This window comes from Stegastes partitus, unplaced genomic scaffold (assembly GCF_000690725.1).
Source record: "Stegastes partitus isolate 25-593 unplaced genomic scaffold, Stegastes_partitus-1.0.2 Scaffold1149, whole genome shotgun sequence".
NCBI lineage: Eukaryota > Metazoa > Chordata > Actinopteri > Pomacentridae > Stegastes > Stegastes partitus.
The window spans coordinates 162582-176767 of NW_007578880.1; the positions used below are offsets into that span (position 1 = coordinate 162582).

The 14186-nt window shown below is 42.1% G+C and overlaps 1 protein-coding gene across 1 annotated transcript; it reads right to left on the reverse strand.

The window, feature by feature from the left end:
- Positions 1-2045: 2045 nt before the first annotated feature.
- On the reverse strand, positions 2046-5116 carry s1pr3b (sphingosine-1-phosphate receptor 3b). Its single transcript, XM_008296737.1, has 2 exons — positions 4889-5116; positions 2046-4502 (listed from the first exon to the last, which is right to left on the reverse strand). The coding sequence occupies exon 2, from the start codon at positions 4438-4440 to the stop codon at positions 3286-3288; it is 1155 nt and encodes a 384-aa protein (XP_008294959.1). The 5' UTR covers positions 4441-4502; positions 4889-5116; the 3' UTR covers positions 2046-3285.
- Positions 5117-14186: the final 9070 nt, after the last annotated feature.

Here is a 14186-nt window from a genome sequence, read left to right on the forward strand (position 1 = left end):
CGCGAGAAGAATTAGAAAAGTGAGAAGAAAACAGGCACAAAGAGTCGCTGAAGAGTTTATCGCCATTTACTTTTACGTCGTCCGAGCATTCGTGACAAAATTTCATCAAATGTAATATCTCGGGAGAAGGAGTAATGCGCTAAAAAAAAAAAAGAAATTTCAAAAAAGCACTATGCTAATGTAATCTTTTGATTTGTGAAGAATAAATTTGTAGAATCACTTTGAACAAAGCATAAAAAAAACTGAAACGATTCCATACTTGAACCTATCGGATCATGACGATTAGCTTTGTGAGATAAAGAAAAATTATCCAACCAAAACACACCGGATAACAACATGGTGTCTTTCCAGATTTCTGTTGATGAAAATGTGCCTTTTATTTGTACAAATGGTGTTTTTATTTCTCTTTCTCTCTCCCTTCAAAGTGCAATAGCTGATCTTCAATGGGGCATGCCTGTTCACTAGAGGTTGTGTTTTGCCCTGCTGCGTGTTGCTGCTTGAGACTACTGTTTTCTCTCTCTATCTCTGTCTCTTTCCCTCCCTCCCTCCCTCCCTCTCTATTATATATTATAAATGTATCATTTCCAGATTCTAAATATAAAATCTTTGTCAGAGGGGAAAAATCACACAGAAACTCACTATTTTGGGACAGGTATAGTAAAAAAAAAAAAAAAAAAAGAATAAAAACATAGAAACAAGTCCAAATGATGTTTACAGATTTAATCTTTTGGTTGTATGGGTTTATCATTATTCTGTATGACTGTTGGCAATAAAACCGTGAATGTGTAGAATCTCTGTTGTTGTCTGTGCCGTTGCAGGAACTAATCTTATCAGCTTATGGTACATGTCATCGCAGGTTCCCTATAAAATGTGACAAGTCTGGGCCGTCCAAATGATTAAATCCTTCTCCGGTCATTGATTAAATCCCTAAAAACTCAGAGCTACATATTTAGAAGTTTTTTTCCCCCATCAACATAGTCCCTCTCTGCCTTGAAATGGCTCCTCGAGAAGTTCTGGATCTCTATACTCTCATTTCTGCACTGCAGCTCAAGCACACCAGCTCACCTTTGGTTCTGCCACAACACTGTCAAACTATTCAACGTTACACAATAGGAAGCTGTAATTTAGACATACTTGTTCAATCCGAAAACCCGTCATACTGGAACATGCTAAATCTTTTTCTTGTGCACCATGTTGTAAGAACACTGGAATGCAATCCAGTTCTAAAGAAGAGCGATGACGAGGAAAAGTCCCACCAGGCCAAGAGACAAAACTGGTTTCTTAGGTTTGTATGAAAAGCAAGTCTGAGCTAAGGTGGTGGCTGCTTTCCTCACTCTTTATATGTCTTCCAGCAATGTAAAAAAAAACACTCCATATGGACATGTTATAAAGGTAAAAACCTTACTTTTCACCAAACATTTAAAAAACATGCTTCTCACTTGCCATTATGACATCCAGACATGCATCCAGTTTGATTTTGATACACCAGTCTTTGGGATTTCTTCTTCCACCTCATCATAAACACTACTAATGAGTAGTGTTTATGATGCATTAAAGTCTCCATAAACTGTACTTGTTACGCTGGATAATCCAGTTATCCACTGTTAAACCAACTATGGAATTGGTTTAAAATATGATAATAAATTAGTTCCCTGGGCTGCAAGGTTAATCGGTGGTTAGCACCGTCGCCTCGCAGCTAGAAGGTCGCCGGGATCTTTCTGCTGGAGTTTGCATGTTCTCCCCATACAGCCTGGGTTCTCTCTGGGTTCTCCAGCTTCCTCCCACAAGGTCCAAAAACATGCTGAGGTTAATTGGTGATTCTAAATTGTCTGTAGGTGTGAATGTGAGTGTGCTTGGTTGTCTGTCTCTAAGTGTAGCCCTGTGATAGACTGGTGACCTGTCCAGGGTGTCCCCTGCCTTCACCCTGAGTCAGCTGGGATAGACTCCAGCCCCCCACGACCCTAGTGAGGATTAAGCGGTGTATAGACAATGGATGGATGGAATTAGTTCCCATGAAAACAGAGAACAGTGAGATGTGAAGATTATCCAGAACTGAAGAGGAGCTGTTTATTCTGAGTTGTATAACACTAATATAGTCCTGCGAGCAACACAAATTAAATTCTAATTTCATGCATGCTGCAGAAATCTTTAAAAAAAAACCTCCCCAAATCAAAACTATCAGAATGACCAGAAACCTCTGTTAATAAGTGGAAAATGTTCCCAAAACTAGGCCGAACCACTCTCTGCTCCCCACACGAGGTGATCCACATGAAACATCCTCACTCAGTGCGTTTACACGTTTTTCTTTTTACTTTATTGTGTCAAAGCCGATATTTTGCATCTGCGTTTTAGTTTCACATGCTGCATTCACATGCCTCTTGAGACTTGGACTTAGTTTAAGAGCTTCATGCTTTTTACGGTTGATGAAAACTTTCCACACTGAACATGCAGCAGTACTGAGCACAACCAGCAGAGGGAGACCTGGTTTCACTAAAACTACTGCTGCCGGATTTTTTTTGTTTTTACTGTAACAAATGCAGTTCTTTCATTTTGAACTCTACTGATATGATAAAAAAAAAAGTAGCAGTTTCAGCATGTTTGTGTCAAACCTCAAGTCTACTATGTACAATGCAGATGACAGTAACTGCACAGCATACTGTAGCATCACTGGGTAAATACAAAATGACAGAATACATAGAATAATAAATACCTTCAGCTGTATCTCATTACGATAATAACTGTCTACAATCATTCTTCGTTACATTGTTTTTGCAGTACTATAATTGCACTTTTAATTGATTACAGGTGGATGTTCACTTTCTATTTCTCTTGGATGGTCACAACGAATGTCTTTTCTGTCAGAGGGGAAGAGCACCATTCATCTGCACAAATCACTGTTCTGTGAAAACCACGCACCTCCAAAAAGTCAATTTTCAATGAGCTGCCCTGTTTAAGGTTTGTGAGAGTGCATTTTTCAGATAAAAGGTCCTCAAGTTATCTGTAAAATGAGCAAATTTGGAGATGCTTGGCTCTCACCGGACACTGAACTCGACAAAAGAGGCCAAACTGATGGAATCTGTTGGCCTCATACATCAATGTGAACATTTAATGAGCTTCCCAACTGTAGAAGATGCATATATGTCAATATCAAGCACAAAGGTGAAACCACTGCCCTGCAGCAAATGTCTGAACTCTGTCCTTCATTCTAATTGGAGCAAAAGTCCTTCTGGTCACCAATGTTCTCCAATGCTCATCAGTAAACACACAACATGTAGATCCCTTCTTTCAGTCTTTCCTGTCACCCTCAACGACAGCCTCAGCAGCACCTCTGCTTGCTCCGGCCACCACCGACACCTCTCCGTGGCCGGCGTCCGTCTGCGTCCCCTTCTCCAGCTCCGCCTGCCTGGAGCTCTGCTGGTTCTGGTTGGGGTTGTTCTGGCTGCTCCACGACTTGCTCCGGCTGCGGCTGGGCTCCAGAGACGGCTTGTTCCCGCTGCCGTTCACAGAAGCCTTCCCCCTGTAGCAAACGCCGCAAACCAGACCCAGGAAGGCCCGTCTCATCTCTCGACTGGCCAGCGTGTAGATGATGGGGTTCATGGCGGAGTTGAGCACCGCCACCGCGATGAACCAGTCGGCCTTGTAGAGGATGGGGCAGCGCTGCTCGCACGCCACGTCCACCAAGAGCAGCACGAAGATGGGCGTCCAGCAGGCGATGAAGACCCCGACCACGATGATGACGGTGCGCAGCAGGGCCATGGCGTGCTCCGAGTTGCTGTGCTTGCTCACCTTCTGGCTGCTGGACTTGACCAGGATGTAGATGCGGGCGTAGAGGACTGACATGGCCAAGAGCAAAACCATGAACACTGTGATGCAGAAAGCTACATACTTCTTGGAATAGAGAGGGAGGACTGTGGAGCAATCGGGGAGGTTTTCCAGGCAGTTCCAGCCCAGAATAGGCAAAGCTCCAAGAGATATCGCAATCAGCCAGCAGGTCCCTATGAGCAGAAACACTCTGTAGTTCTTGTTGGCGTCATAGGGCCTCATTTTGATCATCGTCAGGTGTCTCTCGATCGCGATGGCCAGGAGGCTGAAGATGGAGGCGCCGAGTGCCACGAACATGCTGCCCTCTCTGACGAACCAGAGAGCCGGGGACAGCTGCAGGGTCTTCTCCCCGGACAGGAGCAGGTTGACCAGGTAGGCCACCCCGGCCAGCATGTCGCACAGCGCCAGGTTGGCGATGAAGAAGTACATGCGGTTGTGAAACCTGTGGTTCCTCCATATGGCCACCAGCACGGTGAGGTTCTCCAGGACGATGAAGCTGCACACGATGAGGAACACGATGGTTTTGGTGTCCACAGCGCCGGGGCTCGTGCCAACGCTGGGCCGGTGGTCCAGCTTCCCCGTGTGGTTGTAGTGGAGGTATATCCGAGGGTTGATCATCTTCAAGCTGCCGACACTGGATGTCAGACTTGAGCAGGGACTCCAGGGTGCTTTGTGTTCAACTGCAGCACAAGATGTGAGTTTTTAGTCCAGAGAGCAGCTTTATAGGTCATCCTGCTGCTGTTATCAGGTTACAATAAAGCAGTGTACAGTCTGATTAATTAACAGTTTTTATAGAGATTAGGATGTCATTGAATCTAGCAAATACATGCATTAAAAAAAAAAATAAAGCTGGAAAAATAAAAAGTGGAGTCATCACATTAAAATATACTGATGCTGATGTTTACAGATGAGTTTAAACTACTCATTTAAAACCATAAATCACATCCTCCTCTGCTTTTCACACATGAAATAAGTCTACTTTAGCTCCAGGTCTGACTTCATCTAATTAAATGGACACTTAGAGCCGATTCAAGCAGACTTTTTCCAGCACTGAACGCAAACTTACCGCTGGACGCTCGCAGTTCAGATCAAAGTTAAGCCAACACCGGGGGACGTGCATTTCATTACTGAGCAGTCGATTCTCCGTTATTTCCTAGATTTGCCGATGAATTAGAGGTCCTTCTTCGCCGCTCGGTGGGAGAGAGCAGCTCCTCATCTTTTTACTGATCTGAAAACTCCGGAGCTGTCGACGGTTGGCTGGAAGTCACACCCCTCCCTCCCTCCGTGCAGCCCGGACAGGCAGAGCAGAGAGGCGGCGGAGGGGTCAGTCCAATCCAGCAGCATATCAAAGCCTGGAGGAAACTCAGATGTGCTGCAGTAACTCATGCTCACAGTTTGCTCCCAGATATGGTTATCTGTAAGTACATGTGTCAAGATTATTTTTACTTTATTGGTGCTAAAATACAGCCACAAAGCAGGGTTAGCAGGACAGTTAATTACCTGTAGGTGCTAGCAGGTTTATTTTGTTATTAAACGTCAGCCAGCATTTCTTTTATTCTATATCTTAGCATTTTTCTACACATGCACAAGTCAGAAATTGGTTGTTTTGCTTAAATGGCTTTTAATTACACAAATATATATAATGTAAAGTAGCTTAGGTAGCTAAAGGCTAGCTTAAATTATTCGTAGCTAGTTAGCTAATTAGAACAGATAAAGCACAGAAGCTACAGCTAACGTTAGCACTCTGTACACATTAAGTTGCATGGATTATGACAGCAAATAAGGTGGGTATAAAGCAAAATACCTCATCTACACATACACAAGTCAGAATTTGATTCGTTACAGGTTGTTTTGCTTAAATGGCTTTTAACTAGACAAATATACAATTTAAAGTAGCTTAGGAAGCTAAAGGCTAGTTTAAATTACTCCTAGCTAGCTAGCCCACCGGAGCAGATGCAGCACAGAAGCGACAGCTAACATTAGCACTTAATTGATAGGTATGCACATTAAGTTGCATAAATTATGACAACAAATATGGTGGGTAAAAAGCAAAATATCTCATCTACACATACACAAGTATGTGTACACAAGGGGGGGGCTGGAGTCTATCCCAGCTGACTTAGAGTGAAGACAGGGGACACCCTGGACAGGTCAGCAGTCTATCACAGGGCTACACTTAGAGACAGACAACCAAGCACACTCACATTCACACCTACGGACAATTTTAGAATCACCAATTAACCTCAACATGTTTTTGGACTTGTGGGAGAGAACCCACACTGCACGGGGAGAACTTGCAAACTCCACGCAGTAAGAACCGGCTCACACGAACCGGCGACCTTCTAGCTGCGAGGCAACAGTGCTACCAACTACGCCACTTTGCAGCCCGTAGACAAATGTAAATACTTTAAATAGCCTATGTTGCTATATGCTAGCTTAAATCATTACTAGGTAGCTAACAGGCCGGAACAGAAAATAGAGCTAACAATCGTACTTTATCAATATATATGTAAATTAAGTTACATCAATTATGGCAACAAATAGGCATAGTAGGACGCAAAGCATCTTATAATTTTTCTACACATACACAAGTCAGAAACTAAAAGACTTTTCACTGCACAAATATGCAGTCAAAAGCTTTAGAACACCCCGATTTTTCTTTCTTTTTTGTTGAAATTTATTCAGTTTAATGTGTCATTGTACTCTGAAATGAAAGCATAAAACAAATAAACAGCTGAGGTTAAAAAAGAAATCATGGAATCAGTTTATAAACCAAAATTCTAAACTGTTGACTCATCAAAGTCGCCACCTTTGCCAAATATAACAGCTAAACACACTCATAAAGATAAAAGATAAAGATAAAGATAAACTTTATTCATCCCGAAGGAAATTGTTTTGCCAGAGTACAGTTAAAGCAAGCAAAACAGTTAAAGTAAACAAGTAATTCCAATAAGAATAAAAATAAAAAGTAAAAAATAAAAGTAAATAAAATAAGAATACAAGTACCAGAGAATATGAATAGTGCCTTAATAAAAACAATACAATAAGTACAATAACAATAATAATTATTAAAGTGACGAGTGTGGTTATTGCACCAGGTGAAAATTGCACATGACATTGCACCAGGTGAAAATTGCACATGACATTGCACCAGGTGAAAATTGCACATGACATTGCACCAGGTGAAAATTGCACATGACGTTCTTTCTACAGTGGAAATCAAATATTCTTTAGAAAGTTCTTCCCAACTCTGTTGCACAAGTTCCCATAAATGTGTGGCACTCATAGGCTGCTTTGCTTTCACTCTTCTGTCCATTTTTTTTTTCAAGCTTACCATTTTGTTGTGGCTTGGACTTATGTTTTGGGTCATTATGTTGCTGTAGGATGAACCCCTGACCAGCTAGGCGCATACCAGAGGGTACTGCTGCAGAATGCTGTGGTAGCCATTCAGGGTCCCCCTCACTCTGTACAAGTCACTGACCCTGGATCCTGCAAAACAGCCCCAGACCCTCACACTTCCTCCTCCTTGTTTACCAGCTGATGTCACACACTGAAGAGCCGTCCTCTCGCCTACTCGATGGCGTACAAAAATCCTGCGTGATGAACCGAAGATTCCACATTTTGCTTTCAATAACACCTTCCTCATGTCTTCAGTAGTCCACTGGCTGTGTTTCATGGCGTGCCTCATTTTCTTATTCTGACATCTTAACAGTGGCTTCTTGCTGCAACTTAACTGTGCTTGAACCTGATGTCCTGTGAGCTGCCCATCACACAAGCTGATGACTCTCAGAAACTTGTCTTCTATTTCTGTTGGGGGTTTGGGTCTGTCAGACCTCTTCCTGTCAGTTTCTGGGTTTGCTTTGACAGTGAAGCAAACTGTTCTCACACCTTGACTGTCTTCACAATGTCTCTGTCATGTCATGATGGTCTGTCTCTCTTCCATTGTTAGTGGCCTTTTTCTTGCCATTTTTATAGCAACACATGACTTTCTGCAGTACAACACTGTTCAAATAATGCTTACAGGTGTGTTCCAGCACTACTTTCATGCAGACAGAGTGGGTTGTGAGTAATCAAGAATATTTGCGACACCTGTAGGAACTACTTTCAAGACCTGATCAGCCTCCACTGCTGCAGAACAGCCGTAAGTTTTTATTTCTTCTTCCCTAAAAAAGGCCTTTTTGTCTAATTCTGAAATGTACATTAGTTTTCAGTTCTGGGTAACCTTACCTTTATTCTTTTAACCACTTACCTTTGTACCATTTCAAGTTATTCATTAGACTTGGAATGCTTGAATTTCAATATAAACTGGAAAAACTGGGGTGTTCTAAAACTTTTGACTGGTTGTGTAAATAATTAAAAATAGCTTAAACTATTCCAAGCTGCCAGCCCACGACAACAGACACAGCACAGACAGTAGAGCCAATGGAAGGGCTTTATTATCAGCAATGTCAGTGAAGTGAAATGAATTCTGATAACAAATAGGGTATTTAAGAGGCAAAATAAAATGTCATAATACACGAAAAAAGAAAACGAAATACCTAGTAGGGATTGACTGAAATGTTTTTAGGGCTGATACAGATACTAGTAATTAGTAGCCACGGCCAACATGCACGCCGCCGCGGCTCGCCACTAAACAGGAAGTGGCTCGTAACTAGGGCTGGACCCGAATAGCCGACTATTCGTTCACTGTGCTGGAATCGGGATATCAAACTAGATCTCCAAATATCCCCACTGCCGCGAAAAGAAAGTGGTTTTTGTAGCCAAATGCGGCCTGTGCGTCGCGTCACGCCCACTCCAGCTTGTCGGTGCGCGCACCCCCCACTCCCGTCGACAAACATAGTCAGTCGCCACCACCGCGCGGCACCCCCGAATATTCGCGTTTTTCTGCATTAATTGGGACCGAATGTCCGGAGATCAGAAATTGCTATTCGGACCAGCCCTACTCATAACTAGGCCGCATGTGCTCCGATCTACCCCAAACTCGACACTCCGAATCAGATTCCCGCCCGGAGGACTTTTGCGCCACGTCCGGACGTGCGTAAAGGCTGACAAGCGTACGGCGAGGACCCGTCCATCGCCGCTTGTGGCTTTAATTATTAGTATTTAATATTATAGATAGATGATATTAGCTGATAGTTGAAACAGATTTACATCAAGTCCTTGATGTCAAAGTTTGGAATAACTAAGTTGTCACCATTATTTATATTGCATATGTAAAGCAGCAGCTTTCCAGTAGAAAAAAAAGACTGGCGTTATGAATTAATCAAACAAGTTTAAATATTGAGGTCAGACTCGTTCCCAAAGTATAGACAATACACCTGTGCATGACTGTGGAACTATTAAGTCCACGACCCTATAGTACTCATAATTGTTGAGATTTCTCAACTAATTTAAACTTTAAGGTTAAGACCCGATAGTATTATTATTCACGGAGATAAATTTGCTAATTCAGAGAGAAGTTATGATCCTACAAAATATATACAAAGACCCAACAAATCCAAGGATTCGTTGAATTGAGTTTTACATTTTTTCAATGACATAAACTCCAAAACAAAACTGAAAATATCATAGTTTATTTGTGTTTTACATGTTTCATTATTACAGAACTTTTTGACATTTGTGCCTCAGTGTTGATCGGCTATTACTGGTGGTACAGATCAAGAAAGGAAGCTGCATCAGAGCCAAAGTAGTGCATGTTTAAATCTATTTATTCTAAAGTTGAATATCAGATCAAACCAATACTTGGTTTATCCCTAATAACTACTGTTAAAATAATAAGAACCCAATCAACAACAGGGCTTTGATCCCTAATAAAGATTCAAACAGATGTAAAATCTAACAGAGACTCTATCATCTCTGAAATAAAAACAAACTGCCCAGCAATATTGTAAGTAATGCATATGTCATATGAATATCATGCAACAGTAAACTTGTCTCTGCAGAATTCTCTACACATCATAAACGTAGCTGATTTTAACAAAAGTCTTCAGTGCGTTTTTCCTGATGCATTTCTAGTGTGTGTGGTTAAAAGCAGCACAGCTAGAAGGAGAGAGCATATAATATGCGGTAAGAATTTAAGTTGAGATGCCTGCAGCCCATCCTTTGTTCTCGTCCGTCTGTCGTGACCTCATATCCAGGAAGGATGGGCAGGGCGGGCAGCAAGGAGTCTGAGAGGCAGAAAGACAGATGATGACTCTTTAAAATAGATGTGACAAAGTGGAATCCACGCTCTGAGGACATTTGAAGACTTCCCTGACAAAAAGCTAAACACAAAATGACTCAAGTGAGACTGAAACAATAAACTTCATTTTCAAACAAAATCCGGAGCTGGAGCCCAGAAGAAGTGAGTCACAGCCTCAAACGCTCAGAATCTTATTGCTTTACTTTACGGTGCCACACATTTAGCTGCTCGCAATTTTCCCCAAACGAAGCACATACTGTACTGTGTCACAGACCAAATCGTTAAATAGTAGATGTATTCCAGTGTCTGTGGTTATTAACCCGGAGGAATGTTTAGTGTGGTTGAATAAACAGCTGTGGTCTGGCATGGCTCCATTAGCATTGTTACAGTCACAATTCTCAAGTCATTTCCTGCAGGTCGCACTCTGCCAGCAGCAATGGGAAAATTTCAGGGGAAAAAGCCAAATAGTTACTCTGGACCCGCAGCAAATCTGGGACCAATCACAGAGCGGGTCTACGCAGAGGCAGCTGGATTAACAGACGGGGGAACATGGTTGGAAAAACCTTGGGTTTTTTAGCAAACTGCAGTGATGTGGGGCTCGCATCTGCATTTACATAAACTTCAGGCCAAATATGAAACCATCAGCAAGTACTAACCCATAATATGTGGTCAGAGCACGTCTATGTCTATGTGTATTCATAGACTACTGAAGAGGAGCACGGGTGGAGGGTTTTCACTTCTGCAGGACCACCCTCACTAAGACGTTACTCTGTAGGCAGCCACGTCTTTGGTTTGAGCAAGGCTGAATTTTCCTGTCATCTTTGTCAGCAGGACAGTAATTAAAGCCCTCTGTAGCCGCCGTGTTCTAGCATCAGATGTTGTAAGACTCCCCTAAATCATCAATGCGCCATATGTGTGATTTCCTGCTATTATAATGCTATATTATTTAAGTATAACCTACATGCTGCAACCCCCTCATTTGGAAGTACCGTGCTATATAACCCTCCTTCCCTCAAGTCGAGCTGACCTTACAGATGGTAAAACCATCCCACAGGGAAAGTTTCCACTGCTTAGCTACAGCCAGCCCCGGACATTTTACAGTATACAGTTTTTATGTGATATTGTCGGGGGTAGGTATTCACATCCTTTCTTTTCAAGTAAACACACTGTTACACTAATTTCCCTAAGTCAAAGGACAGATGTATGTAAATGTACATAAGAGTCAAAGTAGAAAACATTCCCTATTCATGGTGTATTGTTATTATATAGTTAATGTGAAGATGAGATACCTGACATGGAAATCTGATTTCTGCTTAAATAGTTTTGTACAGGATCAACCTGCTGAGAGATATAAAGCATTTAACAGCTCATGAGTCAGGGCATAAACACATCAGGGTATTTATTATTAATCATAATGCATCATAAAAGCAAAGCACACCAACAAATGCCTGTTTGTGTAAAGTATTCTACAACATAGGTTGATTGTAATGTGTGTAACTAGTAACATAATAGCCTCGCGTTCAAAGCAGGAAACTAATGGTTCAATTAGAATGACCGGACAGAGTTATCGATAAGGGCCCCTGTGCTTTAATACTACAGCAATACTACGAAATCTATCTGGCCGGCATCCCTGCAGCCGTTACTTTGCCAGGGTTTGCCTTGTTGAAGCTGTACAATCCATGCTCTCAACCCTTCATTAGAGTGCAAGAGCTGGGGTCAGATCCGTGGGCAGTGGGCACATCCATGTGCAATTACATGGAAATGCTGCCTTTAATTTCACCCTCGCCATTTTGAGGCAAAAACACACCCCGTGAGCCCGGGCTACAAATCTGAGGCGGACAGTCCCCTCCTGCCCTGTGGCTTTGTGGTGGCAGTATTTCTAGGCACGGCGGTCTCTTGCATGCAGCCCAACAGAACAAGGCCTCGGAGATGTTTCTGGGGCATAATTTCAGCTGTGGCACAGTTTAGTCTGAGATTTGCCAACTTCAGAAGGCCACACAAACAGAAATAGTCTTTAATTCTGTCATTTCCTTTAGCTGCAGCAATATTTAGTGCGTTTACCTTTTAGTTCTCTAACTGTTAAGTGCAGCGCTTTTAATTTTCCATTTCATTTGTTTCCATCTGGGAGATTAATCACGTGTTTGGTTTTGTTGAGATTCTGCCAATGGATCGGACATCGGTGGCTCCGCAACAGACTCTCCGGTCTCAAACTGTCTGACATTGCCATAAGAGCATAAATTTAATGGACTGAAATCATTTAACACTGAACATGGAAGAAACCCAGACGCCCCAGTTGTTCTGCAGTCGAGTACTTTTGAAGGCTTCCGTGATAATTGCATGGTTCCCAGCCAAGGTTAGTGCCTGCTCTGTGCTGGCCCACCTCCACATAAGCAAAATAAAAACAAAATATTACAGCTTAATTGAATATGATCCAATGCAGAACCACCCAGAATCAAGCAGTAATTTGTAGATATTTTTTGTGATTACAGTGTAGTTTAAACTCCTCAGGTAGTATATCTTCCTGCTGTCTATAAGGTATCCTTTATGAAGAGCTTATAATGCGATATAAATTATTTACCTTTCGATGCCTTAAAGTTTTCAATATTAATCAGCTAAAAAAGACATCATGAAAAGCGTAATCCATCACAATAGGGAACGGTATAAAATATATAGATGACCCTGCAGTATGAATGTGTTCAATATTTAAATAGCTATAAATGAAAGTCGAAGTTATTTCATTATTTATTTTTAAAACGACTGACCTTTGTTTCACGGTAAACATTTTCCTCTTAAAATGCCCCCTTACAAAAGTTGTTTTTTTCATGCTGTCACACTGGCGTTGCTGCACTCTTTATCTGTTGGACAACCACATATATGTTAGCAAGCTCAATAACTGCTACCAGATTTAGCCAGCGAGCCACTGCTGCTACTATTAAATACACAGTAATACAAATTTTACATAAGTAAATTTTGAGTCATAATTTAACGCCGCCTCTCTGCAGCGCCCCCCTTGTGTGTCAGTGCATGTCTGCAGTTTGTTTACTTCCATCCAGCCATTGTCCATTCTCTGTACACTGCTTCTTCCTGCTTCTTCAGCCTATTCCAGCCGACATGGTGCTGAAAGCAGAGATCAGTGTGGACAGGTCGCCAATCTATCGCCGCGCTATTGTTCCCAACTTATTAACTATAAATATATTAAAACATTAGACGGTCATAGATGATGCAGTTGCTTTGCGATTAACCGAAGCATCTTTAAGCGAGGCTCAAAGCTGTCAGAACCCGGACCAACCGGTGTCAGACGTCAACAACTTTCTCGTCACTCTCGCTTTGACAGGGTGATGAAAAGGACTGCAACAGCTGTGAACAGACTTGTTGCTGTTTCCTCTTTCTTTATGAAGTCTGAGTGCTGGGGTTAAGTTCTGCAGCTGGCCAGTTCCCAATAAAGCAGCTTTTAATAGTCTTGCTGCCATTATAACACTTTATTAAGTTTTTTTTTTTAAAGCAAGATAAAGTTACCATCCAGATTTAAAATGTGTGGTTGGTTTATCTAAACTGTGACATCCCAGCTCGCTAGGGCAGAGGAAAGTAACATGTAAACAACCACATGGACGTAAATGCATTTTAATAAGCAGGGGTTTTGAAGTACAATATAAATATGCACTGGACACAAAAGGAGGGATGGAGGGTGATGGATGCTATTCAAATCAAAGAAAATAAATATAAATGAAAAGTCTAGCTAGACTTTTGAAAACATGCCTAATCACTGTATCTTAACAGCAAAAGAACTCATAGTTACATCCTGTGCTAACTTATTTATGCCTGCTAGTTTACAACAAGGATTAGGACACCGAGACCAAGCAAGGCCAAACAGTTGTAATTGAAATTACAGTGTGGCGAAAACATTTGTCTAAACTTTACAACCTGGCGCGGCCTCCAGCAACCAAACTAGCATCTCAGCCACTGAGCCAGAGAAAGACACAGTTTGATTGGAGGCTGAGGCACAGGTCCAATCAGGACAGGAGGCAGGACGGAGGAGGTTAACTCATCCTCCCACCCAAATGGAAAAAAGGAGAGAAGCAGCACCAGGTCATAGCACAGTAATTAGTACTTTGAAATCATTTCCAATGTTGATCATCTCAGCAGACAGCAGCTCAGCCGGATGAGGAGCCAGACGATGCCGACT